Here is a 16820-nt window from a genome sequence, read left to right as displayed (position 1 = left end):
AAGAAATGGCCAAACTATTTTTTTTTTCACACTTGTAGTTTGTTGTAGGCTCCCCGGGCCTTTCCTGCCACATGTCTCTATGGCTATTCTGTACAGCAGAGTGTGTCCCCTCCCCTCCCGGGGAAGCTTGCTTAGTTATGTACATGTGGGGGACAGGAGCTGGACAGGAGGCGATAGTGCTTTTTGTTGTGTGATTGCAAGCTCTCCTTCAGGTCTCTCTCTTGCTCCCACTCCTCCTCCTCCTCCTCCTCCTCCTCCTCCTCTTCCTTGTTGTTGGCCTACGAGGGTCAGCGGACCTGGGGAGAGTAGCCCTCCTTCATCAGCCCCTCCTCGTAGTCGGTCTGGCACAGGATCATGTTGTTCTTCAGGAAAAACTTGTCTCCCACACAAAACCTGCGCAACACAAAGAGACAAAGCGGGGGGGGGGGGGGGGGGGGGGGTCACAATTTACATAAGCATCAAAGCAAGAATCTCATCATTAGCACGGAGCTGTAGGCTAGCAGGCATAGCCAGCTGCTAGCTTCCTGACTATTGTGCAAAATCTCTACTTAAGCGAGCATAACCTCGGTGCCAGCACCCCCCCTTCAGCTACAGCCGTATGCAGGCAAGGTTCTCCTCCAGGAAACAGTCAACTCAATTACAAGGGGGCGAAATGCAGGGTTTGTGACGGGGGGGGGGGGATTATCTCTGTTCCAAGCCGGGGTTCCTTTCCACCTGCAGCTCTTACAGAAACCCCTACCGACCTCAGCAGCCGCCAGTCCTGCTCCAGCCGGGGGGGTGAGGGGTGGGGGGGTTGTGTACAGTTACGCTTGACCTTTCAGCGCAGTGCCAAGTGGAGATTATGTTGAACGCGTAAGAGCAGTAACTCTCCCTGTATTGTCCTGAGGGCTGCTTATCTCCCTCACTGTGCAGGTTAGACAAGGTCGGCAAGCAGCGGTGCCAGTGTTTACCGGGGGGTGGTGGAGCCGGGGGTTGGGGGGGGACAGCGAGCCTCGCCCCCGTTTGACTTCCTTGGATGTTGAGACTGCCAAGTTCAGGGCTGGGAGCTGCACACACAGAGATGGAGGTACCTGATGAGCAGCATTTATTCAGGGCTGCAGGGCAGATTGAGAGCATGATTTGTTGCATCCATTCGGGACCAATTAGCAGGATTCAAATACACTGTAGGTGTTGGCACAAAGTACCAAAAAGTGTGAGTGAATGTGAAGTGTTTCTGGAAATGAATTCCAAATGCTCTGAGGAAGAGCTGACATGAATCATGTGAAGTTGCACACACTGACGCAGCTTCTTGAATTTAGTATTTCAGCGACATATGACATGCGTTACAGTGGGACTGTCACCCACACAGTACAGTAGGTCACTCCCAGCTGATTCCACAGCACTATAGGAAATGAATCAAGGGCCTTGTTGACTCCTTCTCAGAAGCTTTGTACACAAAACTCCTTGAAACAACCTAAATGTCATGAAGTACTTTGAAAGCTGTGGCCACATACATAAGAGACATGCACTTGAAATTAGTCAGTTTGATTCCTTATCGATACTACTTATCGATTTGATTCGTCATTGCTTTATTATTCTTGTATGTAAACAAATAGTCTATCTTGAGCAGCAATACAAGAAGTTCCAAAATCTTTCAAATACATTCTCACCTTAACAATTAGCTAAGTGGTTAGCGTTCATTATTGGCTCATTCTTATTAGCTGACTCCGTAGTTATCGCTAACGTTACCTGCAGGGGACGAGGATGGATGGGTGCTTTAGTTTGACTAATGTAGAAGCAGTCCCCGTTTAGAAGCTGCTTTCGAGGGGCATTCCTTATTTAAGATTAGATATCTTTTTCAGCAGAGAGGAAAGTTTATTCTGAAATACAATTCTTCTCTTACACATGCACAGTATTCTGGTTAATGCCGAGATGCTAGCACTCCTTTTTTACCTAACTAAACACTAATATCCATTCATGTGGTCTGTTTGACATAGTGATTATGCTGAGGCAGAGGTGCGCTTCACGCTGTCATCCACTCTAATAAAAACGTCCTGTTAAAATGACACATTCCCTCCTCAGAATCTATTAGAGTCTGTCTTTTCTGAGGCCCAGCCCACTCCCACTTTAACTTGATCTCCCTTTATTGTTTTTATTACGCCCTCTCTCTCCACTCGCAGTGTCACTCTCTCCCTCTCTGTCATCCTCTTCCTTCTCCCCCTTTCTCGCAGCTCTTATCCCAGCCCTCCACTTATTTCACACGGCCAAATTGTTTCTGCTCGGTGAAATGTCAACAGCATATGTGACATCTGTGCACCAATTATGATGAGGATATTACACTGGGCCCAACACAGCCCTGTCTAATAAAGGACCTTGTGTTGCCCTAGTATTTCCACTTTCTTAAAAACAATTGCATCTTTTATACAGATCTCTATGCTGACATATTGGTATGGTACGACTGGACTTTCAGTTGAAAATGGATTTGTTTTATATCTGTTATATTCTATTGTGTTTTTATGAATTTAAATGTCCGTAACTATTGTGTATGAGAGAATATCATGGAAGTGGGCAAAAAACACAATATGAACTCCATCTGCTTATGAAACAGTGGAAGGGTTAACAATGGTGGTTTTGTTATCTGTCTATGTAGTCTGTTGGCTTTGAAGAGAAGGTATAATGTCTGTTTGTATTCACATCTAACTCTGTGAATTATGGGTTCATTTCAGCCAAACCAGAGTTGGTGATTGTTGAAACAGTGGAAAGACTAACCAAGTGTGTTTTGATGAGTTTTCATTTGTTTCTGTTGAGTTTGAAGTGTTTCGATGATCAGCGCGTCAAAAGCACGGCCAATGGAGTCTTGTGGCTTTGAAAAGAGCATATTAATTGTATGTTTTGTACGTTAGTTTTGTACATTAATAAATTCTAACAATTGTCCAAATCTCTGTTGATTTTTTAATTATATATTCATAAAGGGGCGGGAACTAGCGTGTCCACCATGGTGTCATGTTTCCATCACTGCAGATCAGAGCTGAAGCTGATAAATACCTGTGAGTCATTTGTATTGAAATTGATTCTGATTGTCACCTTTCCCACTGATGACACCATCTAGATCTTAGTGGGTGTTAGTGGGGTTTTTGTCCAGTGGGAAAGGGGCTTAAACGTCTGCATTGTTATCAACAACTGTAACATGTCTCAGCCCTACCGATGTAGGTCTGTACTCACTGTTTACATTGTGTTCATTAGAAACATGTATATACAGTTTTGCCCTTTAGACCCGTTTGCACATTTTTGTAGGAACTAGTTCATTTGAAGCACTTGCCATGCTGCGCCAACATCTGAAATTGGTGTTCAATTAGGGTTGAGATGTGTCTACGGTAAAGAACATAGCATATGGTTTAATGCAGTTTCAAACTCATTCAGTGAGCCCCTGAACCCTGTGTGGAAGCATCTGCTTTCATTATCTAGCATTTACTCAGGTTCAGGTTCTTCCCTTATTTTGGCACCCATATATGCTTATAACATGTGTAACTGTGTGAGCAGCTCATAGGAGCTATAGCTCAACCTTCATTAAGTTCCCCCTTAACACCACATCTGTTGGTATCTACACAGTTGGGCAATCATATCATGGTTTCTATCTTTACAGTCAGTCAGCTTCTCTTCCCCTCTCCCTGTACTGCCTTCACTTCCCTCCTTCCTCTACTTGGAGGTGACTGTGACTAATGAGTCTTTAGAGACCTCTTGTTGTAGGAGGAAGAGAAAGAATGGCTTCCACAGGCACACACTTAAAAGATGTATTGCGATGCCAGCGATTTGCCTCGGAGGCCCGTGTTAACTAGAGTATTCACTTTCCACTCAAATGAAGAAACAGGGAGATTGTCAAAGAGAGAAAATAGTCTCAACTGCAGCAAATCTAATTACTGTTAGGATGCATACAGGTTCAGAAACACTTGGCCCTGTGACACTGATTCTTAATTGTAACAGCATGTTGTAAATCTTCTTTGGCAGATTGCTGCTGGGCAATCACACGGCAGCACAAGGACACACTGAAGATGAGGGAGTGTAATGTAGAGAGGATCATTTCAGGAGGAGACTGACGTGTTTCTGTCTGTCTATAAATGTCTGTAACTGTAGTTACTGGGCTAAATGTCTACTGCTGTTATATTTGAAAACACTTTGCTTTTTTTCCTCATTCTGTCTCAGTATGAGGAAATTCAATATGACCCTGCCCTGCCTGAGTATAAAGACCACGAAAGACATGCGACACTGTCATGAGACAGGAGTGGATGCTACAAATACTCCCTATGATGTGTGTCAACTTACTGCCTCGTTAGTGGCTCTAACAAGTAGTCCCTACAACGAGGAAGTAAATATCCAAAACGTTCCTGATTAATATTTAAATATTTAATTCAAACAAATGTAACAAGATAACAGACCCTAGTTGTCAGATGTCTGAATAGAAGAATAGTGGAACGGATTGTTGACTTCTTTTCAGTACTTGACTTAAAAGGAGTAATATGCAGTTAGGATAATCACTGGCTAATGTATTTTTGCAAACAATTTATACGCTAAAAACATTTTGTCACTCATGAATGGCTGTAAAATAAACAGAAAATATAAAATGGATGAATAACAACGCTGCAGTCATTTCTTTTAACATGGAGGCGAAAAGAACATTGAGAGAATCAAGTTTAAGTGACTACTAACAGAAATGAGTAATCCCTACATATACGAAGTAAACAGGACCCGGTGCTGACCTGCTGCTGTCTTGACGAAGCGGTCTGGGAGGATTTTCACTTTCGCATAGCAGATAAGCCATTTTCAGGTTACAGGTCTCTGAGCACCACATTGTGGGTCTAAAATACTTCCACACTTTCGAGGATCGTGGGCGAGGTTTTTTTAGCGGCAGCTTGTTCTCTGGAGAATGGATGCTTTCACCGGGCACCATCGCACGTTATGTAAATCCACGTCATTTTGTTATCGATGAGGACAATTATATCGACGAACTCCACCGGCCTTACAAGAATGCATAAATAGATTTTCCTGTGTCACTTTCATGTCAGTATTTCAAATGCGGCCTCACATGTTCATCTATCCTAAAGGTTCTTCCAAATGCATTCCCCGTTTGCAGCCTTTGGAACAGACAGCCCCTAAAATGTGTATTACTAGTGAACCCATTATGACGAAACCTTAAGGGATCTGACCTTTGATGGCAACACATTTGGGGTCTTCAGAAAGCTCAAAATATCTGTAGTGGTTATTGGTTGAAACACTGTTCTATCATCTCCATGAGCGGAGATAAACTGACATTTATTTGTAAAAAAATTGTCATTTTTACTTGAAATTGTGCAGGATTACGCAGTGAAATTGTGTTCTCTAGTAGGCTGGCTGCACAGGCTCCAAGTTCTCAACACCAATCATACACAAAGTGACAACTGTGTCCCTTATTGGCTATTAGGCCCCTGTCTAACAAGCCTAACTCGTGACATACAAGGCACCAGTGGCTGAGTTTAGCTGTGCTGAACCCAATTGGTGTCAGTCTCTCCTTCCAGGGCTCCAGTATGGAGCATCCTCCCTTATCAGCAGTGACCTTCCCCTGCACTGTCACCCATCCTGCTCTCCTCCGCTCCCCTCTACTCTAACCTTCCTTCAGCCTCCCTAGACTGTGGCCTCCAGCTCATCAGGGGGAAATTGGGCCAGCACTCGCTAGATGATGAGGCTGGACGACAGCCCCATCGATTAGCTGTCCCCCAGGGCTGATCTGTGGCTAACTGCTTGCTGGATGGAGTCTCATATCTCTGTCCTTATTCCCAACACCCCCACCCTCGCCAACAGCCCCTTCTCCTTTCAGAACTAGCCCCCCTGTCCCTTTGGCTCCGAGACCACTCCCTTCCTCCAGCTCAGGTAGGAAAAATAACAGGTCTGGCTGGTGGGAAGGTCACGACGGTAGATTTATGTCCAGTTTAACAGAGTAAGGCCACATTTGGTGCAGACATGAGCAATCAGAGCCAATGTAGGATCCTATATTTCCACTGATAGACCAGGGACAGGAGCTATTCACTCCCCTCAGCTTGATACCATTTCAAAGTCGTGCACGGACCGAAGAGAGGAGTGGGGGTTGGGGGTGGACTTTTGCTCTCTGGCAGATAAACAAGTAAGATAACTGGTGAGGCTTTTCCATTTATCTTATTCCTGAAGCAGGTTCAGCTCTCAATGCTTCTTTCATGGCAAGCAAGAGATTGCTGCCAATTTGATGGCGATGATGACAAAGAAGAAGAAAGCGGTTGCGGGTCATGATTGCTGTGACTTGTCCACTCTAAGCCACCGGGCCGGTCTTTCTGTCTGGCACAAACTGGCCTAAAACTTAAACAAGACCCTGAATAGCTTAGTAATGACCATTAGAGTCCTGCAGAGAGCCTGTGATGAAATTAGAATAATCACTGTGGGATAGAGTAGCGTGGATGTACCCACAAAGCAACTGACGGCACGGATAGATGCATGAGTGAGTATGTTTGGGTGCGGTGGGGGGGTGGCTGTATGTTCACACTTAATTGTAGTGATCCAACCTTCAAACAGCAACACAGACTGACCCGCAAGAGCGACGGGTAATTACACCGCGGGACCCCTGCTGACCTCGCGATCGCCTGCTCTGTTTATCAGATTTCACATTTTCTGATGATGTTCCGCAGAGAAATCTCTGGGCCATTTGTGAGATGGATTAGATTGCTTTATTGAAGGGCCCGTCAGGGGAAGGTGGGGTCGATGAGGGGAGGGGGGCTTTCATGTTTGTTTGAGGCTGGGAAACGAGAGGGGACAGAGCGGGTGTAGATGAACAAGGCGGCAGATCGGTATGCCAGACAAAGACCAGAAGCCCATTTCCAGGCAACGAGACGCTGAGAAACTATTCAGGAAATCTTAAGTGAGATCTCCTGATAGATCTCAGGCTGGGAACATTTGTAAAAGGTCATTCTATTAATCTGGATATAAATGTTGAGAAACTCGCTCAGACAAGACTTATTTAGTGATGTTGGGTTCATCACTGATAGCATTAAAGACACAGTCCCCCCCAAATCAACAAGACATATTTTTACACTTGTAGTGCTATTCATCATTTTAGATTGTTTTGGTCTGAGATGAGAAGGTTTGAGATATCGGGTGTAGAGGTGTCTGCCAATATAATGGAAGTAGATAGCACTGGGCTTCTGGTGCTCAAAGCACCCAAAAATATAAATATTCATCAGACAAGTTTTTAGTGAACATTTCTTTCTGCGCGGTGAAGCAGCTGGCCAGGCTGTTCTCATCCAGCGCTCGTAGCTATACCTACGAAAAATAATGGGCTTAACTTTTGTAAGATATCATACCACCCGTTGTACGAGGATAAGTTGAGCTGGTAGGTGTAGTTAGATAGAAAGAAAATAGTTCCTACATGAAGCTGCTCACAAGGTCTGTGGACCATCTTGAGTAACATGCTCATGGTTTCTGTTGTTTTTTCTCAAATAGATTTTTTGGTGCTTGGAGCACCACAAGCAGAGGGCCATCTACTTCCATTATAATGGAGAGAAGGCAGGAATCTAAACGGCAGATATCTCAAACACTCCAACACCAAAACTATCTAGATTGATAAATAGCACTACAGGTAAGAGAAAAGATATGTCATTTGGATCTTGGGGTGAACTGTCACCTTAAACCTGTTCTGAATTCAAAATCTTCGAGACTAAATCTTGCAGTGGCATAAAACTCCAAAAGAGTCCCTCTGAGAACAACAGCCTGCTAGTAGGCTCTTGTTTGCAGACAGAGGGTAAAAAAAGACATTTCTGCATCAGAGCTTTATTTTGTAAGTTTACACTCCCATTGTCTCTTGTCTCTAGGATGTGAACTCGCTTTTAAATACATATTCCTGCACAGGTGTTTCTCCCCCATTGTAGAGAAACAAACTGGAAAACAAAAAGTCAGAGCTGAGGAACAGCTTCAATTAAAGCTGGTGCCACGCCATAAATCTTGGCCGGGCCCCGGTGAAATTGTGATGGGCATCTGAACGGTGCTTGCGAGGCCACAGCGGACCATGTGAAACACACTGACGTCGATTTTATTCAACAGTTCATCAACTGGCCTAATGTAAAAAGAAAGATTTGCTGGCGCTTTAATGGGTTTTAATGTGGGGGAGCAGAGTTGGCCTGCCTGGGTCTGGCTGATGAAGATTAGCTGACTTCTTCCATTAGGAGAGGCTGTCTGGTGCAACCGGCTGAAGTGGCAAGACAATAACCGAGTGCTAATTGTGCGTAACAAGGTCCTTTGCCTTTAGCATGCGCAATGTGTCTGGGTCGTGTGTGTGTGTGTGGTTGCATTCGGGTGCTTGTGGGTGACTGTGGCTCAGTGGTAGAGCAGGGTCGTCCTTCAATCAGAGGATCGGTGGTTCGATCCCCGGCTCTGCTAGTCCATATCGATGTGTCCTTGGGCAAGACACTGAACCCCAAATTGCTCCTGCAGGCTGTTCCTGCGGTGTGTGAATGTTAGTTAGTTGTGAAGGGCAGGTGCACATTGCATGGGTTAGGATAGCCCCTGTCATCAGTGTATGAATGAATGTTGTGTGAATGATGACATGCAGTGTTAAAGTTCTTTGAGTGGTCAGTCCATTTACCATTTATCCGTCTGCAACAAAGGCAAGTTTGGGAACAGAGGTGAGAGAAACAGGACGCCGGCCAACACGTAACCTTCCTGAGGTTCTCTGTTTGTGATGTTGATGGTGTAACCTTCAAAAAACCTTTGATAACTTTTTGGTATATTCATTAGCTTCAAGAAGATTTTCAGACAGCGCTCATTCAAAGAAACGTGGCAGCATGGATTCTTTGAGGCTCTCCTGTTTGCATAGTTCTGAGAACCTTGCAGGAACATTGTCCAAAGGAATTTAACATTCGTTGAGAAGACTTTTTGGGGCCCCGGGCATGCAGGGCTTTAGTACGTTTTTGAACAAAGAGTTTGTGAGATCTTGTAATGGCGTCTGAAAACCTCCTTCCGACAGCATTTAAGGGATTTGCGGTGTGTTATTCCACTGTTCATGTGTACAACTACTAGCAACACATTTGTTTTCTCATCCTCCAACTCGTCAGATACCAACGACTTGGTCAGTGGCCCTACACTGCAAACTATCATGATCTAGGTACTACTCTAGGAGGTTTTGGGCGTGTCAGGGACAGCCTGTTAGTTTCCACTTGTTACATGCATACATCTTTTCAAATACAGACTTCCCACAGAGGTTTACTTAGATTTACCTAGCAAAGAAACTACTCAGATTCAGAAAAAGATCATGGTTTGGGTTGAAATATGGATGTTGGTTTTGTAAAATTAGAATGTTTGTTCTATAACTAGCGTAACTTAAGTATGGAAGTTATGTAAAACAACTACGGTATACGCTGACTTGGTTTTACGTGGGACAAGAACAGCCTTCTCCTGAGTGAAAGTCCTGTGTTTGTTTGACCCATCCAACCTCTCTCCTGCTCTTTTCACTGTGTCAGTTGTTCTAAGTCAGACTCAAATCGGTCTACAAAGGAGTTAGTGGAAAGCAGACATTAAAGAGTGCCGCGGTGCATCGGTATCAGACGCCGAGGTGTACTGACCAGGTGTCGGTATTTGACGAACCCTTGGTTAACAGCTACTTCCATTTCAATGAGAGACTATCTGAAAGTGTGCTCCATCGTGCCCATTTAAACTATTATTCATAAAAAGACTACAGCCGTTCAGAATAGTATGAACACTGTTGCCTTAAGACATGGTTGTCATAAAGTGTCATACATACTGGTTCATTTGAAGGAGACACTGCATACCGCTACAGAGACCAATGTCCAAATTGGCAATCGTGTTTTTTCAAATGGTCCATCAAACACTACACTGTCACTGACAATGTTTTTGCGTGACTGTGAAACTTCTGTTTCAATGTTTCTAATACTCCATCCATGTATGTAAAGGAGGGTGGACAAAAGCACTATTACAAATCAATCCACAACCAATAACTATGAACTCAGATACTGAATGTTGTAGGCTTTACGGGGAGGGGACATATTTTAGGGCTGTTGTATTGGATTGTAATAAATTGAAACAATGTACATAATAAACCCATTGTACGGGTACCAGAGAGGTTCAGTAAGGGTGACACTAGCTTTTATTAAACAAGGCTTTTTATATCACTGAGTTCAATGCTTCCAACCAGCTCCCTCTCCTCTGCTGCTGTATGTCCTAAAATCTCTGACCACATCCTGTCTACAGAATGCAGAAGGAGGCTTGGTCATGAAGACTGACGGGGAGCATATGTATGGACATGTAACTGCACTTGTCGCTCTAGGCGGACAGCGTACAGCAGTAGTGTAGGATTGTAATCACTGCGCCAGGTCCAGCAGGTGTCCCCGAGGCCCCGGTTGTGTCTTCTTGGTCACTGGTTAGAGTGATGAATCTACAATGTGGGATCTTTGTTTCAACTTTCAGCAGCACTTGAGATTCACCATGCTGCAGTCTCGCTTCCCTGACCGGCCATCTGCCTCGACGCAGGTACAAGAGAGGAGCAGGAGTACGGTCCAATCACTCACCTCTGATTGCAGAGCTGGCACGCGAAGCAGTCCAGGTGGTAGACGTTCTCTTTGGCCCTCATGACCATCTCGAAGGCTGGAATTAGCTTGCTGCAGGCCGCGCAGTTCCCTGTAACGCCAAACAACCTGAGATAACACAAAAACACAAAGAAGACACACGATGTTAGTCATTCCCCCAAAATCTCAGTACACAACAGGAAGTCTGGGAGGTGACTTCATTCATTTTTATTTTAATATTCGCCAAGGGGTTTCCAGTCCAGTTTGTTTGCCTGTTTGTCAGCAGGATCATGGAAAAACTACTGGCCATACTTTCATGAAACTTGGTTGAAGACTGCAGCATGAGCCAAGGAAAAACCCATTACATTACGAAGCAGTTCCAAATCATGGGGTGGATACACACATTATGTTTTACTTATAGAACAGCCTTGGCGGAGGTCTGGCCTTCTAGTTTTACTTGTTATTTAGGTGTGGGTCTTATGGATCTTTTCCAGAGCGTGGTTTCCCACTGACTGTTGATGGCATGATATAACATTTAATATAAAAGCTCACTGCTGTCATACGGGCTCTGATGAAAAGTCGTCAGGGGATTTGTCAGTCCATTAGTTTTATATAAAAACAATGAAAAGTAGAAGGGCACTGGGAGAGAGCAGACCTCCACCAAGGCCATATGCCCTATCTTGCAATGATAAAGAAAGTGAAAAGTAATGTGTATCGGAAAAATGTAATGGGTTCTCCTATGGTCCATGCTAAGCCCTTCCACCAACTTTCATGAAAATGGGGCTAGTAGTTTTTCCGTAATCCTGCAGACAAACAGACAACCAAACCAAACCAAAAACACAAACTCTTTGGTGTAGGTAATGATCAAGACATGAGATTTCAGTTTTCCTAAATGTTTTGGGAACACAACGGTTGAACTCCATTGTCCCAATGGACGAAACAAGTCCAGAATTTGTGCACTTGACTCCACCCACCACTGTGTCCCACACATTAGAACAGAAGTACAAGAGGCCGACTGCTTGTGCTGCTTCTCGGTGCCTCTGAGAACCAGAGTGACAGCTGTCAAAGAGATTGTGGTAAACACACTAACATGAGCTGCTGAGACAGATAGGGTCTCCAAAATAGGTTGTACAGAGCCGGGCAACAGTAGCGCAGTAAAGCATAGCAGGGCAACAGCTTGTGCTGTAGAAATAGATGGGCCATGGCTAGCTCTACTGCCCAGGGAGGACCCTATTATTTCTCCTCCTGCTCCGGGGACATTAATGTGAGTATTCATTACGGATTCAGGGCTGTTACTTCACAGCGACCTAGACCAGACTAGCAAGGAAAAAAAAAATCTGATAACGAAATCATATAACAAAATAACCTATTAGGCAGACTTCTTCAGGCACTTTTAGCCGTCGTTGTTAAAATGATAAAACGGCATGCCACTCTCAGAGTCTGTAAGAGATCGCAATCTGATAAATGATCTCAGGGCTCGGGATATTCAGGGTTGTTTATTAACCTTCAGAAAGTATGTTTCCCCGAGGCAAAGGAAGCAGATAGATTGTGCCCTCATGAATATCTACAGAATTAAGAGCCACTGTCAACACACCTTGAGACAATGACGGATATCTCTTGTAACATGGTAGGTGGGAGAAAACAAAGAGGGCCAATTGGATGGATTAGTGCTGACTTAATTAAAAGAATTATGCCTTTTCCTTTGAGCAATCTAAATTTAGATACATTTGTGGGATCTCTTGTCCTTTCTCTTTTCCGCACAAATGTGCATTGCCAGAGGGCCTTCACATGAAATAGATATTTCATCTGTTTTTCTCCTTACAAAGTCAAGTAATTGATCTAAAAAAAAACTTTAAAAAAGAGGAAGAAATGATAGATTTGTGCGAGATAATGAGCGTGTTTGAGCAAAACAGCAGCACTTTGTACGGCATCTTACAACTCAAAGAGTCACAATGCAGCCGCCTCTCACCATGCAGGGGCGAGTGTCCTTGTCTTCCAGTAATCGGAGTCATTTTCAGATAGCATGCACTCAAGGCTCTCTATTATAAATGATGGAAGGTATTCGTGTAAAAAAGTGATGTTTTAAGCTTTTTGCCTGCCAGCTTGAATCAAAACAGTCCTCTGTTTCACTGTTCGCCGTCTGTCCGCACTCTTTTTTTTTCAAATGTAAGGTGGCCTGCATGGCTGAAAAGACTGTCACATTACTTTGCTCTGAGAAATTCTGGGTGAAGATCTTCTTATCTGTGAACAACCAGTATTTGTGTGTTTCTGAGAACGATAGGATGGACGGACGGAGACAGACAGACAGACCGATCGATAGATAAATGGTAAATGGACTGTACTGCGTATTGTGTAGCGCTTTTCTAGTCTGACCACTCAAAGTGCTTTAATGTCATGTCATCATTCACCCATTCATACACTGATGAGGGCTACCATGCAAGGTGCCACCTGCCCATCAGGACTCTAACTAATCATTCACACTCATTTACATGGATGGATGGATGGATGGATGGATTAGCAAGAAACACAATGTGCGAAAAACTCAACTATAGTTTAGTTTTTGATCAGGACAATCTATGTCTGATTAAGTGAAAGTTAATGAAGTAAGCACATCAGTTCAAATGAATTTCTTACAGGTAGTTGTATGAGGTAATGCTTGTGGACACCAACATTCAAGCTGAGGTTGTTGGACTCTGAAAAAATGAAATTCTATTCCTGAGAAGATTTTTCAGCCTATACACGCATTGATTGTACTTACTAAGGAAATGGAATCCATATATAAGACCCATGCAATAACATCAAATCAAATACAAATAAAAAAAATGTAAAAGATCCAAAGACCCTCAGGGTTCCCAAACCGAACATCCAAACTTCTGGCTGCTTCTCATCCACTTTTTTTGCTGCATAATTCATCCCGTACCTTCATGTGCTACTTTCACCACTACTGTAAATGATTAAACACCGCCTTATGGGAACAATACATACATTCATCACATACACTCAAATCTTCAATCTTTTTTAGTGGCTTCGACAAGCTGAGCTAAAGAAGTGGAGCGGCTGATAAGGCTCTTCAGAGATTTGCCCAAACTGTATCTGTGGCAGCGCCAGCATGTAGCCAGCCGGCTCGCTGGGCTCTTGTGTGGCAAACACTCCTCAAACTGGCAGCGCACTGGAAGCCCCGGCTCACCCTTTGGGGAGGGAAGATGGATGGAGCGTACCTGCCACTCGTCTTTTGCTGCTCCGCCAGTTTGATGCCACAGACGCTAATGGCTCTCAAGGGGGGAGGCAAATTAAGCGTGGTTTGGTTGCAATGAATTCAAAGGCCCAGGCTCCAACACAATCAGAGGATGACGGTTTAGAGGCCTTGTGCCTGGGACTCAGTGCCTTCAGCGCTGGATTATAATATTATAGTTGGTAATAAATATATACATTTCTAATGCATCTCTGTCAGGCCTACAACAGCAGAGCTGTCTGCCATATCTAGAGGTCTTCTAACTGTGAGTCTGCTTAAAAAAATAGAAAGGAAACAGAATAACATATGTAGCAGGCTTGACATACACTTCATATCCATGGCTGACAAGACAGCATGTATATTTGAAGAGGTTGAGGATACAACATGAAATTAAAATTCATGCTTTGCTCAAATCCGAATTTGAAAGAGAATCGAGGCAGTCGATGCCCAATACCTTGTTTCAGTCAAAAGGCATTCACTGTGCATTACAGCCTGGTACGGCTCAGTGGTACCTATTTGGTGAGAGAAAAACAGACACCAATTAAATTATTCCACAAGGCTTTAGCCCAGTGGACCCCAAAACCCAATCTGAGTGTGCAGGCCCCCCCGCCCATTGTGGAGAATGCGGGAGTGGTGTCATGCCAAAGCTTTTTCTGAGCTTTGTCAAGCTAAATCCCAAATACAGTGACCGCCCAATTACTGGGGTGTAGGAAGTAAAATGCATAATGCTGGAATACATACATGGAGGCACAGATACTGTACGAAAGCAAGCATGTCTGATGTCTTGGTGGGAACTGTTGAGTACCGAAGAAATAGTCCCAATGACTGTGTTGTGGATTAATCCGTAGGGAGCGACAATAGTCAGGTTTCTATCCAAATGTATCGCAACGTTTAATAGAATTTTGAGGAAATCTGCAAAAGAATATGCAAAACGAACACCTGTTTCCATCTGCTACCGCTTTGCAATTAAGCAGCAGGTGGTTCCAATTCTCAAGTCAGAAAGTCATTAAACCATCGCAGAGGAGGGGACACAACCAGATGACCAAATTAAAAGAGCGCCAATCGACCTCAAACGCTGAAAAACAATATAGAGAACCCAATGTAGGAAAATGATTTGGAGAACTCAGTGAATTATGACATTTCTGTTTGTTTCATATATTAATGTCAGAAACGTTACATTAGATCCGCGTGGAGCGATCAGGACGCTGTTTCAATCGGACCCAATGTATCTGTGTCCACTTTGTCACATTTATCGATTCACCAAGTTTTTCAACTGAGCAAAGCGTAAAAAAACTTTTTGTACAATATATCGAGAATATTTTTTAATTTTCAACATTTTCACACAAGTTAAAAATGTGCATAAAATAGGTGGATAGACACACACTTACTGTTTCTTGAGATACATGTTGCTGCATATAACATACATTTGACTCACCTCCCATCGACTGAGATCTTAAGAGACAGACCGGAACAAACAAAACCCAAACTAGACGAAAGAAAGACAAAATGTTTTGTGTGATTTGGGTGAACCAACCCTTTAAAACTACAGTAGTTGTAGAAGGCTGCTTACTGAACAAACTTTTGTCGAGATGATCAATCAGCTCCTCCATCATTCACCTGACTGGGTATTCTTGCGCCACCAAGGGAAATTTTTGGGGGTGGTTAATCCATTTTTTAGAGCAGGGAGAGGGGGGGGGGGCACTGATAGCACGAGCCTCTCCAGTGGTTGTTTGAAATTCCGGAGGCGCCTTTGCCCCCCTCCCACACCACACACACACTCCCCCTCCCCCAACCTCTCCATCCCTCCCACCACTTCAATTGCTCCAGCCTCGGCATGCATTCATCAGCTGCCGGATTAGAATTTGTTTCCTCTCAAACCATTGATCATCGGCCTATTACTAGGCAAATGACAGTTAATTACCCACTACATTAACCACCGGGACCCGGGGACCGACTCCCTGTGCCATCAGTCAACATGATGAATGTGGCAAGTTCAGTAATGCACGGCCGTTCCCTCGTCCGCCTGCCACGCGGAGAACAACCCCTGGATCTCACTTCCAGGAAACCAGGGAAAATCTATGGCAATCTGCATAATCACAGGCTCAGGGTTAATAACAGACAAATGATTCGTTGCATCTCAACATAGGCTGTTTAATGGGTATGTGCTTTGTCCATTTGATGATCCACCCTGGCTGGAGCCACTCTGGTGTCCCACTTGACATTTACTCACAGTGAGAAGCTAGTGTTTTGTCCATAAAAAAAATGGACAAGAGAGGCAAGTAATAGTTGACATGGTTTTCCCATCAATGCTTCATCTCAAGAAAATCTAGACATGAGCGGGAAAAGAAACAGAAAGGTAGGGCTGCAGAAATCTGAGGGGCTGATGTGAACTGTGGCAGAGGGGGGGAAGGGAGACAGCTAAGGGTGGCAGTATAATCAGACTTGTGCGTTTCTCCATTTTGTCTCCCCTCGCACGTGTGATTGTCAGTGATTAAACAACTCTGGGGGCAAAATGATTTCAATTACCACGGGCATGACCTGGGAATTGTCCCTGGGATAAGATTTTCCTCCTTGAGTGCCCCGACTTGCCTGGCTGCCGGCTCTATCAGTTCTCATCTGCACCTGGACTCTGATATCCTAATGATGAATTATGGCCTGCTTTCTGAGAGACTGCCGACCATACAGAGGAACATTCCCCTGAACTGTCAGCCTGAAGAGCAGCTGCAGAGTGCTACCTAATTAGCTCCTATAGAAAACTCCTCCAAAAGGTCAAAAAACACTCGCCATTCCACATTCCACGCTTCTCTGAAACTGTTAGAAGAAAAAATAAACTGCTGGTGGCAGTCCTGTCCTCAGTTACTATCATCAAAATCAAACCTTAAGAGATTCTGGCTTATCTCTAACCCTTAATCTACTCACACTAACCACATTGTTCCTGGGCAAAACTCACCAAAGATCCACTGTCCTTAAACAAGAAACAACTCTTTAAAAAACAACTCAAAAAACATGCTTCAAACAAAGTAACCAGGAACAGGCTT

The 16820-nt window shown here is 44.1% G+C and overlaps 1 protein-coding gene across 1 annotated transcript in view; it reads right to left on the bottom strand.

Moving 5' to 3' along the window:
• Positions 1-287: 287 nt before the first annotated feature.
• The window catches only part of lmo3 (LIM domain only 3), a 49239-nt gene continuing 32706 nt past the window's right edge, over positions 288-16820 (bottom strand). The window contains exons 3-4 of the mRNA XM_076076094.1: positions 10554-10679; positions 288-393 (exon numbers count right to left, since the gene is read on the bottom strand). Coding sequence (XP_075932209.1) covers positions 288-393; positions 10554-10679 — 232 coding nt within the window. The remainder of the gene's footprint in view (positions 394-10553; positions 10680-16820) is intronic.

Source organism: Anarhichas minor, unplaced genomic scaffold, assembly GCF_050575085.1.
Source record: "Anarhichas minor isolate MPS153535 unplaced genomic scaffold, ASM5057508v1 ptg000055l, whole genome shotgun sequence".
NCBI classification, from domain to species: Eukaryota; Metazoa; Chordata; class Actinopteri; order Perciformes; family Anarhichadidae; genus Anarhichas; species Anarhichas minor.
Note: the sequence above shows the minus strand (reverse complement) of the source record. Positions and strands in the feature narration are given on the sequence as shown.